Here is a 20,801-nt window from a genome sequence, read left to right on the forward strand (position 1 = left end):
GGATTTATCTGAAGCTTATTGATCCAGGGGAAGTTCCATAATGGTGGAAGAAGTTGGTCCCCTTTCATAGCTTCACACAGAGAGAGAGAAAAAGCCACAAGCTACACCAGCACCATAAGCAAGCACATTCCAGGAACCCAGGCAGAACTCAGATATTTTGCTTATCTTAGGTTGGAATTCAGTGGCTGGAGGTCCTGAGGTGCCCATTCTCTCTCTCTCTCTCAAACAAATAAGTACATTTTTTTTTTTAAGAGAGAGAGAGGGGAAAAAGGAAGGAAGGAAGGAAGGAAGGAAAGAAAGAAAAGAAGGAAAGCTTGGGGAGATGGGTCAGCAGTTAAAGACACTTGCTTGCAAAGCCTGATGGCCTAGGTTCAGTTCCCCAGCCACCCATGTAAAGCCAGATGCACATGTGTCTGGAGTTCATTTGCAGTGACAAGAGGCTGTGGCATGTCCATATTCCCTCTCTCTCCTCTGAATCAACGATTGTTTTTACTTTTAAAAATATTTTACTTATTTCTTTATTTAGGAGAGAGAGAAGAGGAAGAGAGAGAAAGAGAGAGAACAGGTGCACCAGAGTCTTCAGATGCTGCAAACAAATTCCAGATGCATGTGCCACCTTGTACATCTGGCTTACGTGGGTCCTGGGGAATTGAACCTGGGTCCTTTGGCTTTGCAGGCAAGTGCCTTTACCGCTAAGCCATTTCTCCAGCCCTAATTATTTTTTAAAAGAAAAAAAGATAAAGACTGGAGGGATTGCTCAGTGGTTAAGGAGCCTGCCTGCAAAACCTAACAAGCCAGGGTTTTCTTTTTCCTTAATTATTTTATTTATTTGAGAGAGTCTGGGAGAGAGAGAGAGAGAGAATAGGCATGCCAGGCCTCCAACCACTGCAAATGAACTCCAGACACATGTGCCACCTTGTGTATTTGGTTTATGAGGGTCCTGGGGAATCAAACCTGGGTCTTTAGGCTTCACAGGCAAGTACCTTAGCCACTAAGCCATCTCTCCAGCCCGTTTATGTTATTTTTTCTTTAATTTTTATTTTATTTATTTAAGAAAGAGAGGCAGAGAGAGAGAATTAACAAGCCGGGGTTTGATTCCCCATGTACAGTGGTTCACACAACTAGAGTTTGCAGTGGCTTGAGGCCCTGGCACACCCATTCTGTGTGGATCTCTCCCTTCTGTTTATTTCTCTCTCTGCTTGCAAATAAATTAGCCAGGCGTGGTGGCGCACGCCTTTAATCCCAGCACTCAGGAGGCTGAGGTAGGAGGATCACCATGAATTCGAGGCCACCCTGAGAATACAAAGTGAATTTCAGGTCAGCCTGGGCTAGCCTGAGACCCTACCTTCAAAAACAAAAACAAAAAATCATTTAAATGGAGTTGTGCTAAATGTATCCCTCTTCAAATGGACCCTTATCTGCTAATTAAAGATGCTAAAAGGTGAGCACGGTGGTGCACATCTGTGATTCCAGCACTTGAGAAATGGAGGCAGGAGGATCAGGCATTCAAGACCAGCTTTGGCTACATAGCAAGTTTGGGCAACACAAAACCCCATCTCCTCACCTCCCACCACCAATGTTGATGATTATGTCACACAGTCTTGCGCAGGTCCCCAAATACTTCTCATTACTCTCTCGTCTCTTCTACAAAGTGATGAGAAGTGAATCAATCATTACCATCACCTCTCACACCACCCCGTAACCTCGACAAAACACCTTGCATTGAAGACCCCTCCTCCCCAGTGACGGAGCCCTCTCAGCTCCCTCCTGTGAACACCTGGCTAAATCTGCCTCACCCCGGGAGGACGCTCCTTCTCCCAACATGAACACAGTATCTGATTCCTCCAGCACAATGTGGAAAGTTCCTTCCTGCAGCTCCGGGAGTTCTCCAGTACCCTTGCTGGACCACTAGGGTTAAGTGACTCCCCCCATCCCCCCCCCCCGGCTTAACTTTCCCATCACAGGGATCTTCCTCATTTTTACTGCTCTCACAGAAGCTCATCAGAAATATGATCCTGTATGGACTGAAAGTCTACCATTCTCCATCCATCCATCCATCCACCTACCTACCTATCTATCATCTATTTGGTGTGTGTGTGTGTGTGTTTTGTGTGCATATATATATGTTTGTATGCATGTGGATGCACTGTGTGTAGAGGTTAGAGGACGATCTCAGGTGTCATTCTTAGGAATGATGTTCATCTCTTTTTAAATTTTAAATATTTATTTGAGAGAGAGAAAGAGGCAGAGAGAGACATCAAACGAGAGAATGAGAGAATATGTGTCAGGGCCTCTAGCCACTGCAAATGAACTACAGATGCATGCACCACCTTGTGTATCTGGCTTGTGTGGGTCCTGGGGAATCAAACCTGGGTCCTTAAGCTTTACAGGCAAGCACTTTAACTGCGAAACCATCTCTCCAGACTCAATGTTCACCTCCTTTTTTTTTTTTGTTCCTCGAGGTAGGGTTTCACTCAGCTAGAATTCCAGGCTAACCTGGAATTCACTATGTATTCTCAGAGTGGTCTTGAACTCATGGTGATCCTCCTGCCTCTGCCTCCTGAGTGCTGGGATTAAAGGCATGTGCTACCATGCCCGGTTTATTCACCTCTTTTTTTTTTAAATAATTTTTTTTTGGTTTATTTTTATTTATTTATTTGAGAGCAACAGACAGAGAAAAAGGCGGGGGGGGGGATTGAATGGGCGCACCAGGGCCTCCAGCCACTGCAAACAAACTCCAGATGCATGCGCCCCTTGTGCATCTGGCTAACGTGGGTCCTGGGGAATCGAGTCTCGAACCGGGGTCCTTAGGCTTCACAGGCAAGCACTTAACCGCTAAGCCATCTCTCCAGCCCTATTCACCTATTTTTGTTTGTTTGTTTTTCTTTTTTTTTTTTTTTTTTTTTTTTGGTTTTTTGAGGTAGGGTCTCACTCTAGCCCAGGCTGACCTGGAATTCACTATGTAGTCTCAGGGTGGCCTCGAACTCACGGTGATCCTCCTACTTCTACCTCCTGAGTGCTGGGATTAAAGGCGTGTGCCATCATACCTACCCCACCCAACTTTTATTATTTTATTTTTTAAATTTTCATTTATTTATTTACTTTTATTTATTTATTTATTTCTAATTTTTTGAGGTAGGGTCTCACTCTATCCCATGCTGACCTGGAATTCACTATGTAGTCTCAGAGTGGGCTTGAACTCATGCTGATTCTCCTACCTCTGCCTCCCGAGTATTGGGATTAAAGGCGTGTGCCACCACACCCGATTTCATTTATTTATTTATTTTGTTATCAACTTCCATGATTGTAAACAATATCCCATGGCAATGCCCTCCCTCCCCCCCATTTTCCTTTCCCATCTCAATCAATCTCTCTTTTATTTTGATGTCATGATCTTTTCCTCCTCTTATGATGGTCTTGTGTAGGTAGTGTCAGGCACTGTGAGGTCATGGATATCCAGGCCATTTTGTGTCTGGAGGAGCACGTTGTAAGGAGTCCTACCCTTCCTTTGGCTCTTACATTCTTTCTGCCATCTCTTCCACAATAGACCCTGAGCCTTGGAAGGTGTGATTGAGATATTGCAGTGCTGAGCACTCCTGTCACTTCTTCCCAGCACCATGATGCCTTCTGAGTCATCCCAAGGTCACTGCCATCTGAAAAGTTATTTTATTTTATTTTTTTACCAAAAGGGAGAGTAGCATTAATATAAGGGTATAAATATTAAGAGAAGTGCTTACTGGGCAGTTTGATAAGCACAGTATATACATTTAGCCAGACAGCAGCAGATGTTACACCCCTAGGACTCATGACTACCCCTGTTGTAGGTTTTCAGTATCAGGGATGTATTTCCTCCAATGGAGTGGGCCTCCAGTCCAATCAGGGGGCAGTTGGTTTCCATCATGACAGATGTGCCACTATTGTACCCGTTGGCTCATTTGGTCTGGTTGGCCAAATATAAGGCTTGCAGTGTCCACTGTTGAGTGTCTTCTCTGGTGATTTCTCTCTCTCCCATTGAACTGCATGCAGAATGGCTTCTTCCAGCTCTCTGTCAGCTGGTCTACATGGAGGAGGTCCATCCAGATTTTTCAAAAAGGTATTTGTTTATTTGAGAGGACAAAGGCAGATGGGGGTGGGGGAGAGAGAGAAGCAGAGAGAGAGAGAAAATGAACATGCCAAGACCTCTAGCTGCTGTAAACAAAAACCAGATACATGTGCCACCATGTGCAATCAGAGAGAAAGAGAGAGAGAGAGACAGACAGACAGACAGACAGACAGACAGACAGACAGAGACAGACAGAGAATGGGCATGCCAGGGCCTCCAGCTGCTGCAAATGAACTCCAGATGCATGTGCTACCTTGTGCACCTGGCCTTATGTGGGTCCTGGGGAATAGAAACTGGGCCATTAGGCATTGTAGGGAAGTGCTTTAACCTCTGGGTCATTCCTCTAGCCCCCCACACAAAGTTTTACATGGATACTGGGGATTGAACTCATGCTGTCTTGGCTTCTTTTTCTTTGTTTTAATTTTTTTTTCCGAGGTAGGGTCTCACTCTAGCTCAGGCTGACCTGGAATTTCTTGTGTAGTCTCAGGGTGGCCTTGAACCCAAGGTGATCCTCATACCTCTGCCTCCCACGCGCTGTGATTAAAGGCATGCACCACTATGTCCGGCTGCTTTAATTGTTTTAAAAGACTTATTAGAGACAGAGAGAGGGAGAGGAGACAGAAAGAGAGAGAATAGGGCCTCTAGCCACTGCAAACAAGCTCCAGATGCATGTGCCACTATGTGCATCTGGCTTATGTGGGGCCTGGAGAATTGAACCTGGGTCCTTAGGCTTCACAGGTATGCACATTAACTGCTAAGCCATCTCTTCAGCCCCATATATATATTTTGTTTTTTCAAGATAAGTTCTCACTCTATCTCAGGCTGACCTGGAATTCACTAGGTAGTATCAGGGTGGCTTATGAACTCATGGCAATCCTCCTACCTCTGTCTCCTGGGTGCTGGGATTAAAGGCGTGTGCCAGCATGCCTAGCTACTGGCTTTACTTTCAATGTACTGTCCCTAATCTTTTACATTTGGGGAATGGTCCTGAATTTAGAGTTTCTCACAGGTTCCTCTGATAATGACAAGACCTAGGAGGGAGGCCCATGATCCTTACTGACACCCTATGAATCCTACCTGCTGTATGGATTGATGTATCAGGAAGGGACCTAGTGGTGGGTGTAACTGAGATTAGTCTAATTCCAGTATCTCTGGCACCCCATCTTCTCACTTCTGCTCCTTCCTTCTGTCCCTTAATTAGTCTGAATTTCCATGTGAACAAATCAAGAGAAGACAGATACATATTGCCTCACAATTTTGGAGGTTTCAGTTCACGGCCATTTGGCTGCATTGCTCATGTGCAGGGAGGCGGAGCATCACCACAGGGAGCAATGTGGAGGAGGAAGGCTGTTCACATCATGGTGGACAGGCAGAAAGGGGCCAAGAACAGATACTGCCCAGAACTCAGTCCTAGTGATCCTCTAGTTACCCAACTTCCTAAAGTTCTAGCATTTCCCAAAATAGTACCATCAGCTGTGGACCAAGCCTTCAATACATGGGTTCTGGGGATTGAACTCAGGTCTTCACGATTGTGAGGCAAGCACTCACAGACTGAGTCATGTTTCCAGCCCTTTACTTTTCTTCCTTCCTTCCTTTCTTTCTCTCTCTCTTCCTTTTTTTCATTTATTTGATAGAGAGAGAGAGAGAGAGAGAAAGAGAGAGAGAGAATGAATGAGCATTCCAGGGCCTCCAGCCAATGCAAATGAACTCCAGATGCATGTGTTACCTTGTGCATCTGGCTTATATGGATTCTGGGGAATTGAACCTGGGTCCTTAGGCTTTGCAGGAAAATTCCTTAGCTGATAAGCCATCTTTCCATTGCCCTCCCTTACTTTTCTTCATACCTGACACAGTGAACTGAAGGAGGTGTCACTGTGGGCAGATCGAGTCCTAAGGTGTGGGGGTGGATTTGGAATTCCAGTCTAAAGATATGCAGAGTCCTGGAGCTCTGCTGGAGTTCTGCCTCATGGTCCTGAAGTGTGCTTGCTGGTGCTGGGGGTGGCTTTTTCTCTCTTAGCATGGACCTGTGAAAGTGGGTCAGCTTCTTCTACCATTATAGAACTTCTTCTGAATCTATAAGCTAAATTCCCAACTACCACTAAATTCCCTTCCTCCATAACTGTGATTTGGAAGTTCATCTTAGCGAACTGAGGCTGACTACCACAGAGTTGGTACCAGAGTGTGTGGAGCGAGGAGATGAATCTGGCCATGTGGATTTTGGTCTTTTGGAACTTGTGTGCTGGAGCCATGGGGAGCTTGGTGCTTGCAACTGAAGTCTAGTCTTCTGGAGTGGTAAGCCATGTATTATGGACTATTCTGATGAGAGTTTGAACATGCCAAGTGCAGAGAGAATTGTATTTGGAGGTTTGACTTATGAACTTTCTGAGGAGAAGGAAAGATGGCAAAAGTCTTTGCTGGAACTGGGCTACTAGAATAAGGACTGGCTGCGTTGTGCTACCACACCCAGAGAGTTTGGTCAAGGTTAAATTTGTAATAAACTGATATGCTTGGCAGAAGATACGGGACTGAGAGGTATAAGATTTAAAATGAGAGAAATTAAATTTAAAATTTACTGGCACAGAGACTGGTTTTAGGTTACTGAAGCTGCTATTTTCAAACACGTTAGCAATCTTTTAAAAATATTATTTACTTATTTGAGAGAGAGAGAGAGAGAGAGAGAGAGAGAGAGAGAATATGGATGTGCCAGGTCCTCCTGCCACTGCAAACAAACTCCAGACACACGTGCCCCCTTGTGTATCTGACTTTCGTGGCTCCTAGTAAGTCGGTTCTTAGACTTTGCAGGTAAATGCCTTAGCCATTAACTCATTTCCCTAGCCCTACATTAGCAATGTTAAGGAAGATGGTCCAACTACTTTGCATTAAAACAATGGAGAGAATGCCTGAGGTGATCCCACCTCAGAAAGACTAAATGGTAGGAATGCAAACTCTTCTGAGGGGAGATCTGAAAAGAAGGAATGTGCTCTTTAAGGTCACATTTTATCCCTGAATTAAGATATGTGGCTATGTCCTGGCAGTGGTTTCAGAAGCATGAATGATGCATGGAATGGGTCATGAAGCGCACATGGTGAACTGCTGTGTGAGGTGTGGCATGATGACCCTGCCGGGCTGCCAAAGCCATTGGGAGATGGACCGTGGCTTGCATGGAGACCCAAAGATATACCAGGACTGGGCAAGGGTTACCATGGAAGCTGTTGGCTTGGGATGGAAGTTTTCCTTGGCTTTTCAGCTCAGCTGGAGGGGCGGAACTGGAAAATTTAGAGACTGTCAGTCACCGCTTATAGATAATGGACTTGAACTGCAGATGTTTGATGTTTGCTTGATGATTATTGAGTTTGCATTGTTCCAGTCTCTCCTTGCTATATGCCTTATAGCAGTCGGAAATGTTTGCTCTGTGCCTTTATATGTTGAAAGTGTGTAACTTGTTTTGATTTTACAGGACTCACAGTGAAGAGACAATCTTAAATCTCAGGTGAAACTTAGGACTTTGGAGCTATCTTAGGTTGGTAAGACTGTGGGGACCTTTGAATTTGGACTGAACACAATATACAATATGAGATGGTTATGAATCTATTGGGGGCCAGGGCAGACTGTGATGGTTTGAATGAATGTCTCCCAGTAGATTCAGAAGCTTATTAAAACTTGTAATTTAGGGCTGGAGAGATGGCTTGGCAGTTAAGGCATTTGCCTGCAAAGTCAAAGGATCTTGGTTCAATTCTCCAGGACTCATGTTAGCCAGATGCACAAGGGGTACATGCATCTGGAGTTCATTTGCAGTGGCTGGAGGCCCTGGCGTGCCCATTTTCTCTCTTTCTCTCTTTCCCTCTCCCTCTCAAATAAATAAATATTTAAAAAAAAACCTTGTAATTTAGATCCCGGGCCACCTGGCTGGAGGAGGCGACACTGGGCCGATCCTATGGTCCAGTCCTACGGTGTGGGGATTGATTAGGAATTCCCGTCTAAAGATATGCTGGAGCTCTGCTGGAGTCCTGCCTTGTGTTCCTGAAGTGTGCTTGCTGGTGCTGGGGTTGGCTTTTTCTCTCTCAGCATGGACCTGTGAAAGTGGGCCGGCTTCCTTCTTCCACCATGATAGAACTTCTCCTGAACCTACAAGTGTCAACTAAATCCCCTTCCTCCATAACTGTGCCTGATTGGGAAGTTCGTCCCAGCGACCGGAGGCTGAGGATGACAGGGTCTAACCTTCAATCCCCCAAAGCGATCTACTTCCGTTAGCTAGGTCTCACATCCCAAATAAAGGTTCTGCAACCTGCCAAAACATCACCATCAGCTGGGGACCCCTGGCATTCAAATACATAAGTGGGGGACTTTCAGACTCAGACCACAAAGTATGGCTTCCTGGTAGAGGTGGAGAGAAAGGAAGGATGGGCAGGAACATGAGAGGCTGAGAAAAATAGGAAGTGAGATGGGGAAGGGCATTGCGGGTTGGGAACAGTTCAGGTCTGGGAGTAATCAGACCGTGAGGCTAGGAAGTCCATTGGCTAGAGCAGAAGGAGCCAGTGGACCTAGGGTTGTATAGGTTACTTCCCTCATCACTGTGACAAAAAACCTGACCAGTCATGTCCAAAGGTCACACCGTATTGAGGAAGTTCCTGAACTTCCTTTGGTGGTGGAGGATAAAGTTGAAGGCTATAAGAAGACCAAGGAGGCTGTGTTGCTACTTAAGAAACTTAAAGCCTGGAATGACATCAAGAAGGTCTATGCCTCTCAGCGAATGAGGGCTGGCAAGGGTAAAATGAGAAACCGCCATCGCATCCAGTGCAGGGGACCCTGCATCATCTATAATGAAGATAATGGGATCATTAAGGCCTTCAGGAACATCCCTGGAATCACTCTGCTTAATGTAAGCAAATTGAACATTTTGAAGCTTGCTCCTGGTGGGCACGTGGGGCGCTTCTGCATTTGGACTGAAGGTGCTTTCAGGAAGCTCGATGAGTTGTATGGCACTTGGCGCAAAGCTGCTTCCCTCAAGAGTGACTATAGCCTGCCAGTGCCCAAGATGATGAGCACAGACCTTGGCAGAATCTTGAAAAGCCCAGAGATCCAAAGAGCTCTCCGAGCCCCATGCAAGAAGATCCACCGCGGAGTCCTGAAGAAGAGCCCTCTAAAGAACCTATGCATCATGTTGAAGCTGAACCCCTATGCCAAGACCAAGCGTCGGAACACCTTTCTTTCTTTTTTTTTTTTTAAATTTTTTTTTAAAATTTATTTATTTATTTGAGAGCGACAGACACAGAGAGAAAGACAGATAGAGGGAGAGAGAGAGAATGGGCGTGCCAGGGCTTCCAGCCTCTGCAAACGAACTCCAGACGCGTGCGCCCCCTTGTGCATCTGGCTAACGTGGGACCTGGGGAACCGAGCCTTGAACCGGGGTCCTTAGGCTTCACAGGCAAGCGCTTAACCGCTAAGCCATCTCTCCAGCCCCGGAACACCTTTCTTTGCCAGGCCAGGAACCACAAAATCCAGGTGCAGAAAGCCATGGCGTCGGCGCCCAAGTCAGGTGAGAAGGGAGCAGCAGTGAGGACGAGTGCGGGCCAGAAGCCTGCGCAGGGGAAGAAAGGAAACCTGCCCACAGAAGCCAAGAAGCCGAAGAAGCCGAAGAAGCCAGCTGGAAAAAAGGCTGCAGCTACCAAGGTCCCAGCAGAGAAGAAAGCTGCAGAAGAGAAGCCTGCTGCATAAAGCTCTGCTCCCTAGGGTCAAATAGAGACCCATCTGAATAAAGACCTATCTTTGGATGAGGAAAAAAAAAAAAAACCTGACCAGAAACAAACACATACATTAAAAAAAAAGGAATTAAGAGATGACACTTGAAAAGGGATTCTTTATACACCGATGGTGGAAATGTGAACGAGTCTAACCACTGCAGAAATCAGCATGAAGGTTCCTCAAAAACCTAAAGATTGAGCTGGAGGGCTGGAGAAAAGGCTTAGCAGTTAAGGCCCATAAAGCCTAAGGACCCATGTTTGACTCCCCAGATCCCACGTAAGCCTGATGCGCAAGGTGATGCATGTGCAAGGCTGCACATGCGCACAAGGCGGCCCACATGTCTGGAGTTCAATCGCAGGGGCTGGAGGCCCTGGAGCGCCAATTCTCTCTTTCTTGTTGTCTCTTATAAAAAAGGTCAGTCTGTTGAACTTGCCTCAAAAACACAGGGCTGGAGAGATGGATCAGTGGTTAAGGCACTTGCCTGCAAACCCTAATGACCTGAGTTTAATTCCTCAGAACCCATGTAAAGCCAGATGTACAAAGTGGCACATGTGTCTGGAGTTCATTTGTAGTGGCTAGAAGCCCTGGTGCACATATTTTCTCTCTCTCTCTGTCTGTCTCTCTCTTCTCTCTTCTTGCAAATAAAATAAAATGAAAAATTCAGCCAGGTATGGTGGCACATGCCTTTATTCCTGGCACTGGGGAGGCTGAGGCAGGAGGATCTCTGTGAGTTTGAGGCCAGCCTGAGACAACATAGTGAATTCCAGGTCAGCCTGGGCTAGAGCTGAGACCCTACCTTAAAAATCCAAAACAAACAAACAAAAAAAATTCATTGGATGTACGTACCGTATTTTCCTTATTTATTCCTCTGCTGTTGGACACCTTCCAGGCTGACCTGGAATTCACTGTGTCATCTCAGGCTGGCCTTGAACTCACAGCGATCCTCCTACCTCAGCCACCCCAGTGCCAGGAATAAAGGTATGCGCCACCACGGCTGGCTCCTGTGGAATTTTGTTCAGACATAAAGAAGATGAAATAATGCAAATCTGAAAGAAAAATACCACATTTGGGCTGGAGAGATGGCTTAGTGGTTAAGTGCTTACCTGTGAAGCCTAAGGACCCCGGTTCAAGGCTCAATTTCCCAGAACCCACGTTAGCCAGATGCACAAGGGGGCGCACAAGTCTGGAGTTCGTTTGCAGTATCTGGAGGCCCTGGTGCGCCCATTCTCTCTCTACCTGCCTCTTTCTCTCTGTGTCCGTTGCTCTCAAATAAATAAATAGATAAATGAACAAAAAAAAGTTAAAAAATATACCACATTTGCTCTTATCTACAGATTCTAAATCTTTATAGAGATGTATAAAATTTTATAGACATAAAATCCATAAGCAATTAAAAGGGCCAGAGAGAGGGCTCAGTGATCAAGAGCAGTTCCTGTGCAAACAGGAGGACTAGGGTCCTCAGGAAAACAACCAACCAACCAAACAAACAAACATAAAACAAAAAACAAAAAAACATCAGCAAGGTCCAAGATCAGTAAGAAGAATGGAAAAGAGAGAGATGGAGTGGGACACCAGATGTTTCAGCCCTGACCACCATAGGTAGCGCATCCTGCCACAGGTGAGTGCATGGGACCCCATGTGGGCACATACATGTGCATACGCTACACACACACACAAGGAAAAGAGGGATCAACAAACATAAATGATGGCTGTTGGAGGAGAAGCTGGAAACAAGTGGCAAACGGAATGGGGGTGGGGGTGGGGAACAAGGTCTGCTCCACAGCTGAGACAGGCTTGGTGCCGGGAAAGCCCTAGAAGGGCTCTGGCCAGGCAGCGCAGGAACCACTTCCCTTGCAGACTAGGGCTTCTATGGGGGGGAGGGGGGAGGAAGAGTGCAGTGAGTCGTTGGAATTCTTTTGTTGCATGGTGTTCCATCTCCTCTGGGGGGCCTGGTCTACTTCAGCAGAATGATACTTCAGCGATTGCGTCTGTTTTGGGGAAATGGCAATTTATGCACTGTTTTGCAACTGGGATTGGCGGCCTGGACGACTTCTGGGAACAGCGCCGCCACCAGAAACCCTCACACATTGCAAAATGGCAGTTAGTTCAAAAAAAAAATGGAGACATTCTGGTTCCAACAATATATTAAACACGTAAAACACACATACATAAAATACTTTCATATAAAATCATATAGAGGAGGACAGTGGTGAAAGCAGAAATGGCAACTGTCTAGGGGAACTCAGGGGACCAATGACAGGGGAGAGAAAGAGAAGGACAGGAGGCTTTGGGAAAACCGTGCTCAAAGTACATTCTATGCTTGTATGAAAATGTCCTTATGAAGCTCAGTACTATGTGCACAGGCCAAAGAAAAATGCAAAAAGCACACACACACAAATTAGGGGCTGGAGAGCTGGCTGAGTGCTTAGGAATGCTCACTTGCTGGCATGGGGACCTGAGCTTGGTCCCCAGCACCCATGTAAAAAGCCCTCCATGGGCTGAAGAGATGGATTAGCTTTTTTTTTTTTTTTAAATTTTTATTTTTATTTGAGAGCGACAGACACAGAGAGAAAGACCCTACCTTGAAAAAACAAAAAAAAAAAAAAAACAAAAGCAAAAGCAAGAGATGGCTTAGCAGTTAAGGTGCTTGCCTGTGAAGCCTAAGGACCCATATCCCATTCTCTGGATCCCACATAAGCCAGAAGCACAAAGGTGAAGCAAGTGCAAGGTTGCATATGACCACTAGGTGGCGCAAGCATCTGGAGTTTGTTTGCATTGGCTAAGGCCCTGGTGTGTCAATTCTCTCTCTCTAACATAAAAAGTTAAGAGCTGGACGTGGTGGTGCACACCTTTAATCCCAGCACTCTGGAGACAGAGGTAGGAGGATCTCTGTGAGCTCAAGGCCACTCTGAGACTACATAATGAATTCCAGGTCAGCCTGGGCCAGAGTGAGACCCTATCTTGAAACCACCCCCCCAAAAAACCCCATAAACAATTAAAAAAAAATACAAAAGCCCTCCATGACCATGCCTGCCTGTCACTCCAGAGCTGAGACGATCACTGGGGCTCCTTGTTCAGCCAGTCTAACTGAGAAACAGGATCCAGAGAGAGAACATGAACATGAGACGGAAGAATGATATAGGGCACGCCTAATGTCTTCCCTGGCCTTTCTACACAAGGGTGCACACATGTGCACGCACCCGCACACACACACACACTATGCATACTATACACAACTACACGGAGGCACGTGAGGGATGCCGGGTTCGCTGTGGGTCACAGTTTCAGGGGCCCAGTCAGTCATGGTGGGTAGGGCGTGGCGGCTGGGGCAAGCCGGGCAATGGAGGTGGGACTTGCCGTGTGGACTTCTCTCATGGTGCTGACCATGAGGCAGAGAAGGGTTGGGCCATTAAACCCTCAAGACCTACTTGGAGCAGCCAGGCCCCATGTTCCAAAGGTTCTGCAACTTCCACAGATAGTGTCGCCAACTGGAGACCAAGTGTTCAGTCACAAGAGCCCGTTTTACTTCAAGTCACCCCAGGGGCTTACCTCCCCAGGAGGCCGGTGTCTTACAATTGTGGTATTGTTGTAACATAATGGACATTTGATGATGTTTGAAAGTTAAAACAAATTTGGGAACTCCCTGAATCTCCAGTTTTTTTTTTTTTTTTTTGGTTTTTCGAGGTAGGGTCTCACTCTGGCTCAGGCTGACCTGGAATTCACTATGTAGCCTCAGGGTGGCCTCGAACTCACGGCGATCCTCCTACCTCTGCCTCCCGAGTGCTGGGATTAAAGGCGTGTGCCACCACGCCCGGCTTTTAAACTTTTTTTTTTTAATTAATTAATTTATTTTTTGAATCTCCAGTTTTTTAAACTTTATTTTTATTTACTTATTTATTTGAGAGAGAGAGAGAGAGAGAGAGAGAGAGAGAGAGAGAGAGAGAGAGAATGGGCATGCCAGGGCCTCCAGCCACTGCAAACAAACTCCAGACATATGTGCGCCCTTGTGCATCTGGCTTACGTGGGTCCTGGAGAGTTGAACTGGGATCCTTTGGCTTTGCAGGCAAACACCTTAACCACTAAGCCATTTCCCTAGCCCTCCAGTTTTGGTTGTACCATCTTAGCTGGCCATGGTGTTTGATTCTGTGGATCTTGTGGTCTCCATGGAGACTGTTGTGAAAACCAATAGCAAAACTTTCTTTGTCTTTTAGTTTGGCACATGTATGCTTCTGGGCTGTGCATACATGTGTGTTCGTATGTGTGTGTGCCGGTGTCCATGCATGTGTGTGGAGGCCAGAGGCCAACATTGAGTATCTTTTCTTGTTTTGTTTTGCTTTTTGGAGGTAGGGTCTCGCTCTAGGCCAGGCTGACCTGGAATTCACTATGTAGTCTCAGGGTGGCCTCAAACTCATGGCGATTCTCTTACCTCTGCCTCCCGAGTGAGTGCTGGGCTTAAAGGCATGTGCCACCATGCCCAGCAACATTGAGTATCTTTCTCAATCATTTTCCACCTTAAAAGACTACTTATTGAAAACTTCCATAAATATAGATGATATACTATGATCATAATCCCCTCCCACCACTCTCCCCTCTTTTCTTTCCAATTAGTCTCTCTTTCTTTCTTTCTTTTTTTTTTTTTTTTTTGAGATAGGGTTTTGCTCTAGTTCAGGCTGACCTGGATTTCACTATGTATTCTCAGGCTGGCCTTGAACTCAAGGCAATCCTCTTACTTTTGCTTCCCAAGTACTGGGACTAAAGGCGTGGCCACCACGCCAGCTCTCTTCTATTTTGATGTCATCATTTTGTTTCCTCCTATTGTTCAGGTCTTATGTAGGTAGTGTCAGCCACTGTGAGGTCATGAATACTATGGCCACTTTGTGTCTTGATGGCAATATTGTAAGCAGCCCTGCCCTTCCTTTGGTTCTTACGTTCTTTCTTCTACCTCTTCTGCAATGGTCCCTGAGTCTTGGAGAATGTGATAGAGATGTCTCAGTGTGAACACTCCACTATCACTTCTTCTTAGCACTATGGTGACTTAAAAAAAAATTAAAAATTAAAAAAATTTCTTTTGACAGAGAACTGGTATGCCAGGGCCTCTAGCTACTGCAATTGAACTCCAGATGCATGGGCCACCTTGTGCATCATCTTGTGTGTCTGGCTTACATTGGTCCTGGGTCCTCAGGCTTTGCAAGCTTAGTCTTGCCAGTCAGGAACTGAGTGCGTGCCCTGCCCCCCCATCCTATTACCCTGCTGAACAGATTCAAATGCCCCCAGCTCCAAATTGCCTCCAATGGGGAGGTTCGTTCTGCCCTTTGGGACCAGGGTCTGGAACATGCAAGAGTCTCCTATGGGGTGCAATGGTGACAAAATGACTTATGAATTCATCCATGCGTTCCTCCCTTTTACTGCCAACACAGGAACTCCACACTGCTCCCAGGAATGCCTCATGTAACAAAGGCACCCCTTGGTGGCCACCCAGTCCCCGCCTTCCCACTTTTCCGGCTCCTGGCAGTAGGGAAAACATACCCAGGACTCTCAGCATGCCCACTGACTTTAAACCCAGACATGAAGCAATGCTCAGATCTCAAATCAATTAGACTAACTCAACTTTCCCAATGTCCACGTTTGCCCTCAAGGTCGCAACCAGTCCCTGTCATCGTCTATGAGCCCAATCCTGAGCGCACACATCCCACCAGCTCCCTAACCACCACCACCCACCCTGCCAGCACCTGCGTGGGACTGTGACCCACGTGCCACTCACTGGCTCTCACACCACCATGCCCAAGACAGACAAGCCAGTGACAGCTGTCACCAGATCCCATCCTGTTATCCCCACCAAGAAAGTGACCTCAGCTATGACTTTCCCCATGGTCACCACTACGAAGGACACACCCATCACGATGTCCCCATCCTCTTTCTCTATCTCAGCCACACACACACACATCCCAAGCTATGCTGACCTCCTCTACAATGGGGGACCACGCAAAGGACGACTTTGGCCCCATCAGTTGTCCCCACAACAGTGTCTCTCACCCCAGGACTTTCCTCTTGCCTGCTCCAATCCCTACGAGAATCTTAACCGTCGTAACTGATCACCCTGCCCCACCCAGCACCACGAGCTTGATTACACCCGGAAATAAGACCATGCTATTTCCTACAACCAGCCTCCCATTCAAAACAGAAACTGCCTCCACCCATTCCCTCAGCCCCACCATTCATTATATTAACACCTGTTGCCACTGTTTCTATGGAAACGGCCGCTCAGGCAGGTAAACCATTTACTACGACTAGAATGAGCCCTGGGGAAACAACACATGGGCCAACAAGTGACACCCCGGAGAAACTGTCAGCGCAGAGAACGTTCCTACTCCCTCAGCCACATCAACAACCTCGCACACCAATGTGATGACCATGTCCACAGCCTGCACCATGCCTTCAATGACCACCAACGTCTACATTAAAAATTTTTTTTTTGCCGGGCGTGGTGGCGCACGCCTTTAATCCCAGCACTTGGGAGGCAGAGGTAGGAGGATCGCCGTGAGTTCAAGGCCACCCTGAGACTACAGAGTTAATTCCAGGTCAGCCTGGACCAGAGTGAGACCCTACCTCGAATAACCAAAAAAAAAAAAAAATTTTTTTTTTGTTTATTCTTATTTATTTGAGAGCGACGGACAGAGAGAGAAAGAGGCAGAGAGAAAGAGAGAGAGAATGGGGGTGCCAGGGCTTCCAGCCACGCGTGCGCCCCCTTGTGCATCTGGCTAACGTGGGTCCTGGGGAACCGAGCCTCGAACCGGGGTCCTTAGGTTTCACAGGCAAGCGCTTAACCGCTAAGCCATCTCTCCAGGCCACCAACATCTTAACATCACCGCCAGCTATAGTTTTGTCTTCCACACCTTCGGACAGTGACACCATGTTGAGGATCATCACATTTCTCAACTCTTATGCGTCAAGTCCCGTGGAGACCTTCCAGACCACAAACACATTGTCACCACGGTACAGCCAACTCTGCAGCCGTGCCAACTTCCGCTACCCACGTGTCTGCACGCACAGCAGACTCCTTGACTACGACAGCCAGCCTGAGGTCAGCAAACCCAGCCTCTGGTATGCCATCCTCCAGGGTGACCCTTGCATCTGAAACCTTGTCTCCTAGTGAAGGCATCCCCGCTGTCCCAAGCACGATTCCCGCCACCTCACCAATGGACAGCAGTGTCCCATGGCCCTCAATGGACAGCAGTGTCCCATGGCCCTCAATGGACAGCAGTGTCCCATGGCCCTCAATGGCACCCATGGCTGGAAGCACTGCTGGGACCACGCAGAGAGAGTGTGTGCCCTCAGCTCCTGGCACCCCGCCCACACACACCCACCTCGACACATACACCTCCCAGGGCATCAGCAACCCACTCTTGTCTCAGTCCTGCTTCACCCCCCACCCCACCCAGAAGACAGAAACCCCACCATTTGTTAGAGTACCCCACCCCACAGCCTCCAGTATGCCAGTTACTCTTGGAAGGACTGGAAATGCCCCAACGAGTCCTCTTGCTGCAGGCATCCCCGGTCACATCTTCAGGCTCCTCGCCCATCTCTGCCATCGCTACTGGGACTGCACAGCCAGGAAGGGTGCCCTCGGCTCCAGCCGTCCTCCACACGGTCCTTACAACAGTTGGACCCTCCCCACCACCGCACTGACCGACGCTCTCACAGAAACCACGTCTACAGAACCACCTTCAGCTCCGCAGCAGTGACTGGGACAGGTGAGCCCACCTTCCCCACCTCTAGCTGCCACACCCACCCGAAGGACCACGCTGCACCCTGCCACAGTCCTTCCTACAGAGTCTCTCCTGGCAGAAGTAACCACGACTCCCCCGACCCCGTCTTCAGTCACCCCCACAGATACGTGGGTCTCGGGGGACATCTAGCGTGTCTTCCTCCATGAGTGCTGATGCGTTATCATCACCTACAAGTGGGGCTCTGTCCTCTGTGCCTGTCCTCAGCTCGCAACCAGTCACCCCCCCGGACCACACATGCCATCCCTCTCTCGACTTTCATGGCCACACCGCCAACCCCCAACTCCACACCTACAATCATGTCTCGGGTCACCTTCATCAGTTTGTCCCCTAACGTTGTACACCCCACGTCAGATGTCACCTCTCCTACCACTACCAAAGACACACTGACTGCTGACAGCCATGTCATACCCACCTGGCCCTCTTGGCACACCACAGAAGTGGCTGTGATGGCTTCCACACACTTGGCCACCACGGCCACCCTGGCCTCCTCTCACAGCATGCTCAGCCTCATAGCCTCAGCAGAGAGGACCTCCACGACGGCCGCTTTCTTGCCTCCTGCCACTTCTGGTGGGATGGCGACATTCACTTCTATAGCCCCGGCCATGCCCAGGACCGGCATGCCCTCTGTACCAACCAGGGAGTTCACTACCTCATCCGCAGACGGCACTGCTCGTTAGTCTCGGGGACAGACACCGCCCCAACCCACACCTCCATCCCCTCCCCTCCCCCACCCTTCACACCTAGAAGCAACTTCAGTTTCCAGCCCGGCCCACGGCATCCGCGCTGCGACAGCTGCCCTCACGGGTTCTGGGAGTTCCTCAGCGAGTCCCCGGGCAACTTGTATGCCAGTCACATCTGTGCCCTCCCTCACATCTGCCTACACGAATGGGATGACACAGAGTTCTCTCAGCTCCAACAACCCCCCACGCCCTCCACGCCACGGAGGAATCGGCCCCGACACCCGCTGCCGTCGACAAACTCGCAGCAGTCACGTCCACAGAGCCGCCACCTACGGCCACAGCAATGACTGGGACAGCCGAGGCCACCTTCGCCAGCTCTCCTGGCACAGACGTTCCCACGGGGTCTGTCACCGCAGCAGTTACAGGCCCTCCCCTAGTCACCTGTTTAGCTACTCCTCTAGATATGATGGCTTCTAGGACATCCTTCACCTCTTTTCAAGTGACCGCCAGTGGGTGGACTTCACCTCCGAGGAGAGCTCTGTCCTCTGCATCTGTCCCAAGAACAAAGCCTGTCACCACCAGCGCCATACATACCATCCCTTCATGTGCCGGCCTGCAGCAGGAAGGTCGAAACAGACCCCAATGGAGGGAGTGGGGATGAATCTGAGACAAGAAGACAAGGAAGGGAGCCAAGACAAGTTCTGATCAAGGCTCGGGTTGATTCAGGCAGACACAAGCTTATATACAGAAGACAGTGCCCTCGTGCCCAGGGCCATGTGGTAACGCCCCTCTATCAGGTGCCTATGCCTTGTGTTAAGTGACGCCTTTGTGACTCGTGTCGTCTCACCTGGGCTGCCTTCTCACCTAGGCTGTAGGATAAGAGATTAAAGACCACCTGTAGCTCCCAACACCTTCATCTACATTGGTGACCACACTCTCAACTTTCGATGCTCTATCTACGGCTAGATCTCAGCTCACCTCCCCCGGCTCTGTCATAGATCTCAGCTCACCTCCCCCAGCTCTGTCATAGAACCCAGCTCACCTCCCCCAGCTCTGTCATAGATCTCAGCTCACCTCCCCCGGCTCTGTCATAGATCTCAGCTCACCTCCCCCGGCTCTGTCATAGATCTCAGCTCACCTCCCCAGCTCTGTCATAGATCTCAGCTCACCTCCCCCGGCTCTGTCATAGAACCCAGCTCACCTCCCCCGGCTCTGTCATAGATCTCAGCTCACCTCCCCCAGCTCTGTCATAGAACTCAGCTCACCTCCCCCGGCTCTGTCATAGATCTCAGCTCACCTCCCCCAGCTCTGTCATAGATCTCAGCTCACCTCCCCCGGCTCTGTCATAGAACCTAGCTCAACTCCCCCGGCTCTGTCATAGATCTCAGCTCACCTCCCCCGGCTCTGTCATAGATCTCAGCTCACCTCCCCCGGCTCTGTCATAGATCTCAGCTCACCTCCCCCGGCTCTGTCATAGAACCCAGCTCACCTCCCCCGGCTCTGTCATAGATCTCAGCTCACCTCCCCAGCTCTGTCATAGATCTCAGCTCACCTCCCCCGGCTCTGTCATAGATCTCAGCTCACCTCCCCGGCTCTGTCATAGATCTCAGCTCACCTCCCCCGGCTCTGTCATAGAACCCAGCTCACCTCCCCCGGCTCTGTCATAGATCTCAGCTCACCTCCCCCAGCTCTGTCATAGAACTGAGCTCACCTCCCCCAGCTCTGTCATAGAACCCAGCTCACCTCCCCCAGCTCTGTCATAGAACTCAGCTCACCTCCCCCGGCTCTGTCATAGATCTCAGCTCACCTCCCCCGGCTCTGACATAGATCTCAGCTCACCTCCCCCGGCACTGTCATAGATCTCAGCTCACCTCCCCCGGCTCTGTCATAGATCTCAGCTCACCTCCCCCGGCTCTGTCATAGAACCCAGCTCACCTCCCCCGGCTCTGTCATAGATCTCAGCTCACCTCCCCCAGCTCTGTCATAGAACTGAGCTCACCTCCCCCGGCTCTGTCATAGAACCCAGCTCACCTCCCCCAGCTCTGTCATAGAACTCAGCTCACCTCCCCCGGCTCTGTCATAGAACTCAGCTCACCTCCCCCGGCTCTGACATAGATCTCAGCTCACCTCCCCCGGCACTGTCATAGATCTCAGCTCACCTCCCCCGGCTCTGTCATAGAACTCAGCTCACCTCCCCCAGCTCTGTCATAGATCTCAGCTCACCTCCCCCGGCTCTGTCATAGATCTCAGCTCACCTCCCCCGGCTCTGTCATAGAACCCAGCTCACCTCCCCCAGCTCTGTCATAGATCTCAGCTCACCTCCCCCAGCTCTGTCATAGAACCCAGCTCACCTCCCCCAGCTCTGTCATAGAACCCAGCTGACCTCCCCCGGCTCTGTCAGAGAACCCAGCTCACCTCCCCCGGCTCTGTCATAGAACCCAGCTCACCTCCCCCGGCTCTGTCATAGAACTCAGCTCACCTCCCCCGGCT

At 49.0% G+C, this 20,801-nt stretch overlaps 1 protein-coding gene across 1 annotated transcript; it reads left to right on the top strand.

Moving 5' to 3' along the window:
- The first annotated feature begins 8,543 nt into the window (after window positions 1–8,543).
- Window positions 8,544–9,873, top strand: LOC123458586 (60S ribosomal protein L4-like). The gene is made up of 3 exons (XM_045142841.1): window positions 8,544–8,578; window positions 8,696–9,295; window positions 9,562–9,873. Exons 1-3 carry the CDS (start codon window positions 8,544–8,546, stop codon window positions 9,815–9,817), a joined length of 891 nt encoding a protein of 296 aa, XP_044998776.1. The 3' UTR covers window positions 9,818–9,873.
- The last annotated feature ends 10,928 nt before the right edge of the window (window positions 9,874–20,801 follow it).

The sequence above is a fragment of the Jaculus jaculus genome, chromosome 2 (genome assembly GCF_020740685.1).
Source record: "Jaculus jaculus isolate mJacJac1 chromosome 2, mJacJac1.mat.Y.cur, whole genome shotgun sequence".
NCBI classification, from domain to species: Eukaryota; Metazoa; Chordata; class Mammalia; order Rodentia; family Dipodidae; genus Jaculus; species Jaculus jaculus.

Bases quoted from the DNA above. Each gene is read 5' to 3' on its own strand.
- LOC123458586 (XM_045142841.1), top strand. From the start codon at position 8,544: ATGGGGAAGGGCATTGCGGGTTGGGAACAGTTCAG. The intron at 8,579-8,695 runs GTCTGGGAGTAA...AAACCTGACCAG, and splicing joins GCGGGTTGGGAACAGTTCAG to TCATGTCCAAAGGTCACACC. The intron at 9,296-9,561 runs TCGGAACACCTT...ATCTCTCCAGCC, and splicing joins CCCTATGCCAAGACCAAGCG to CCGGAACACCTTTCTTTGCC.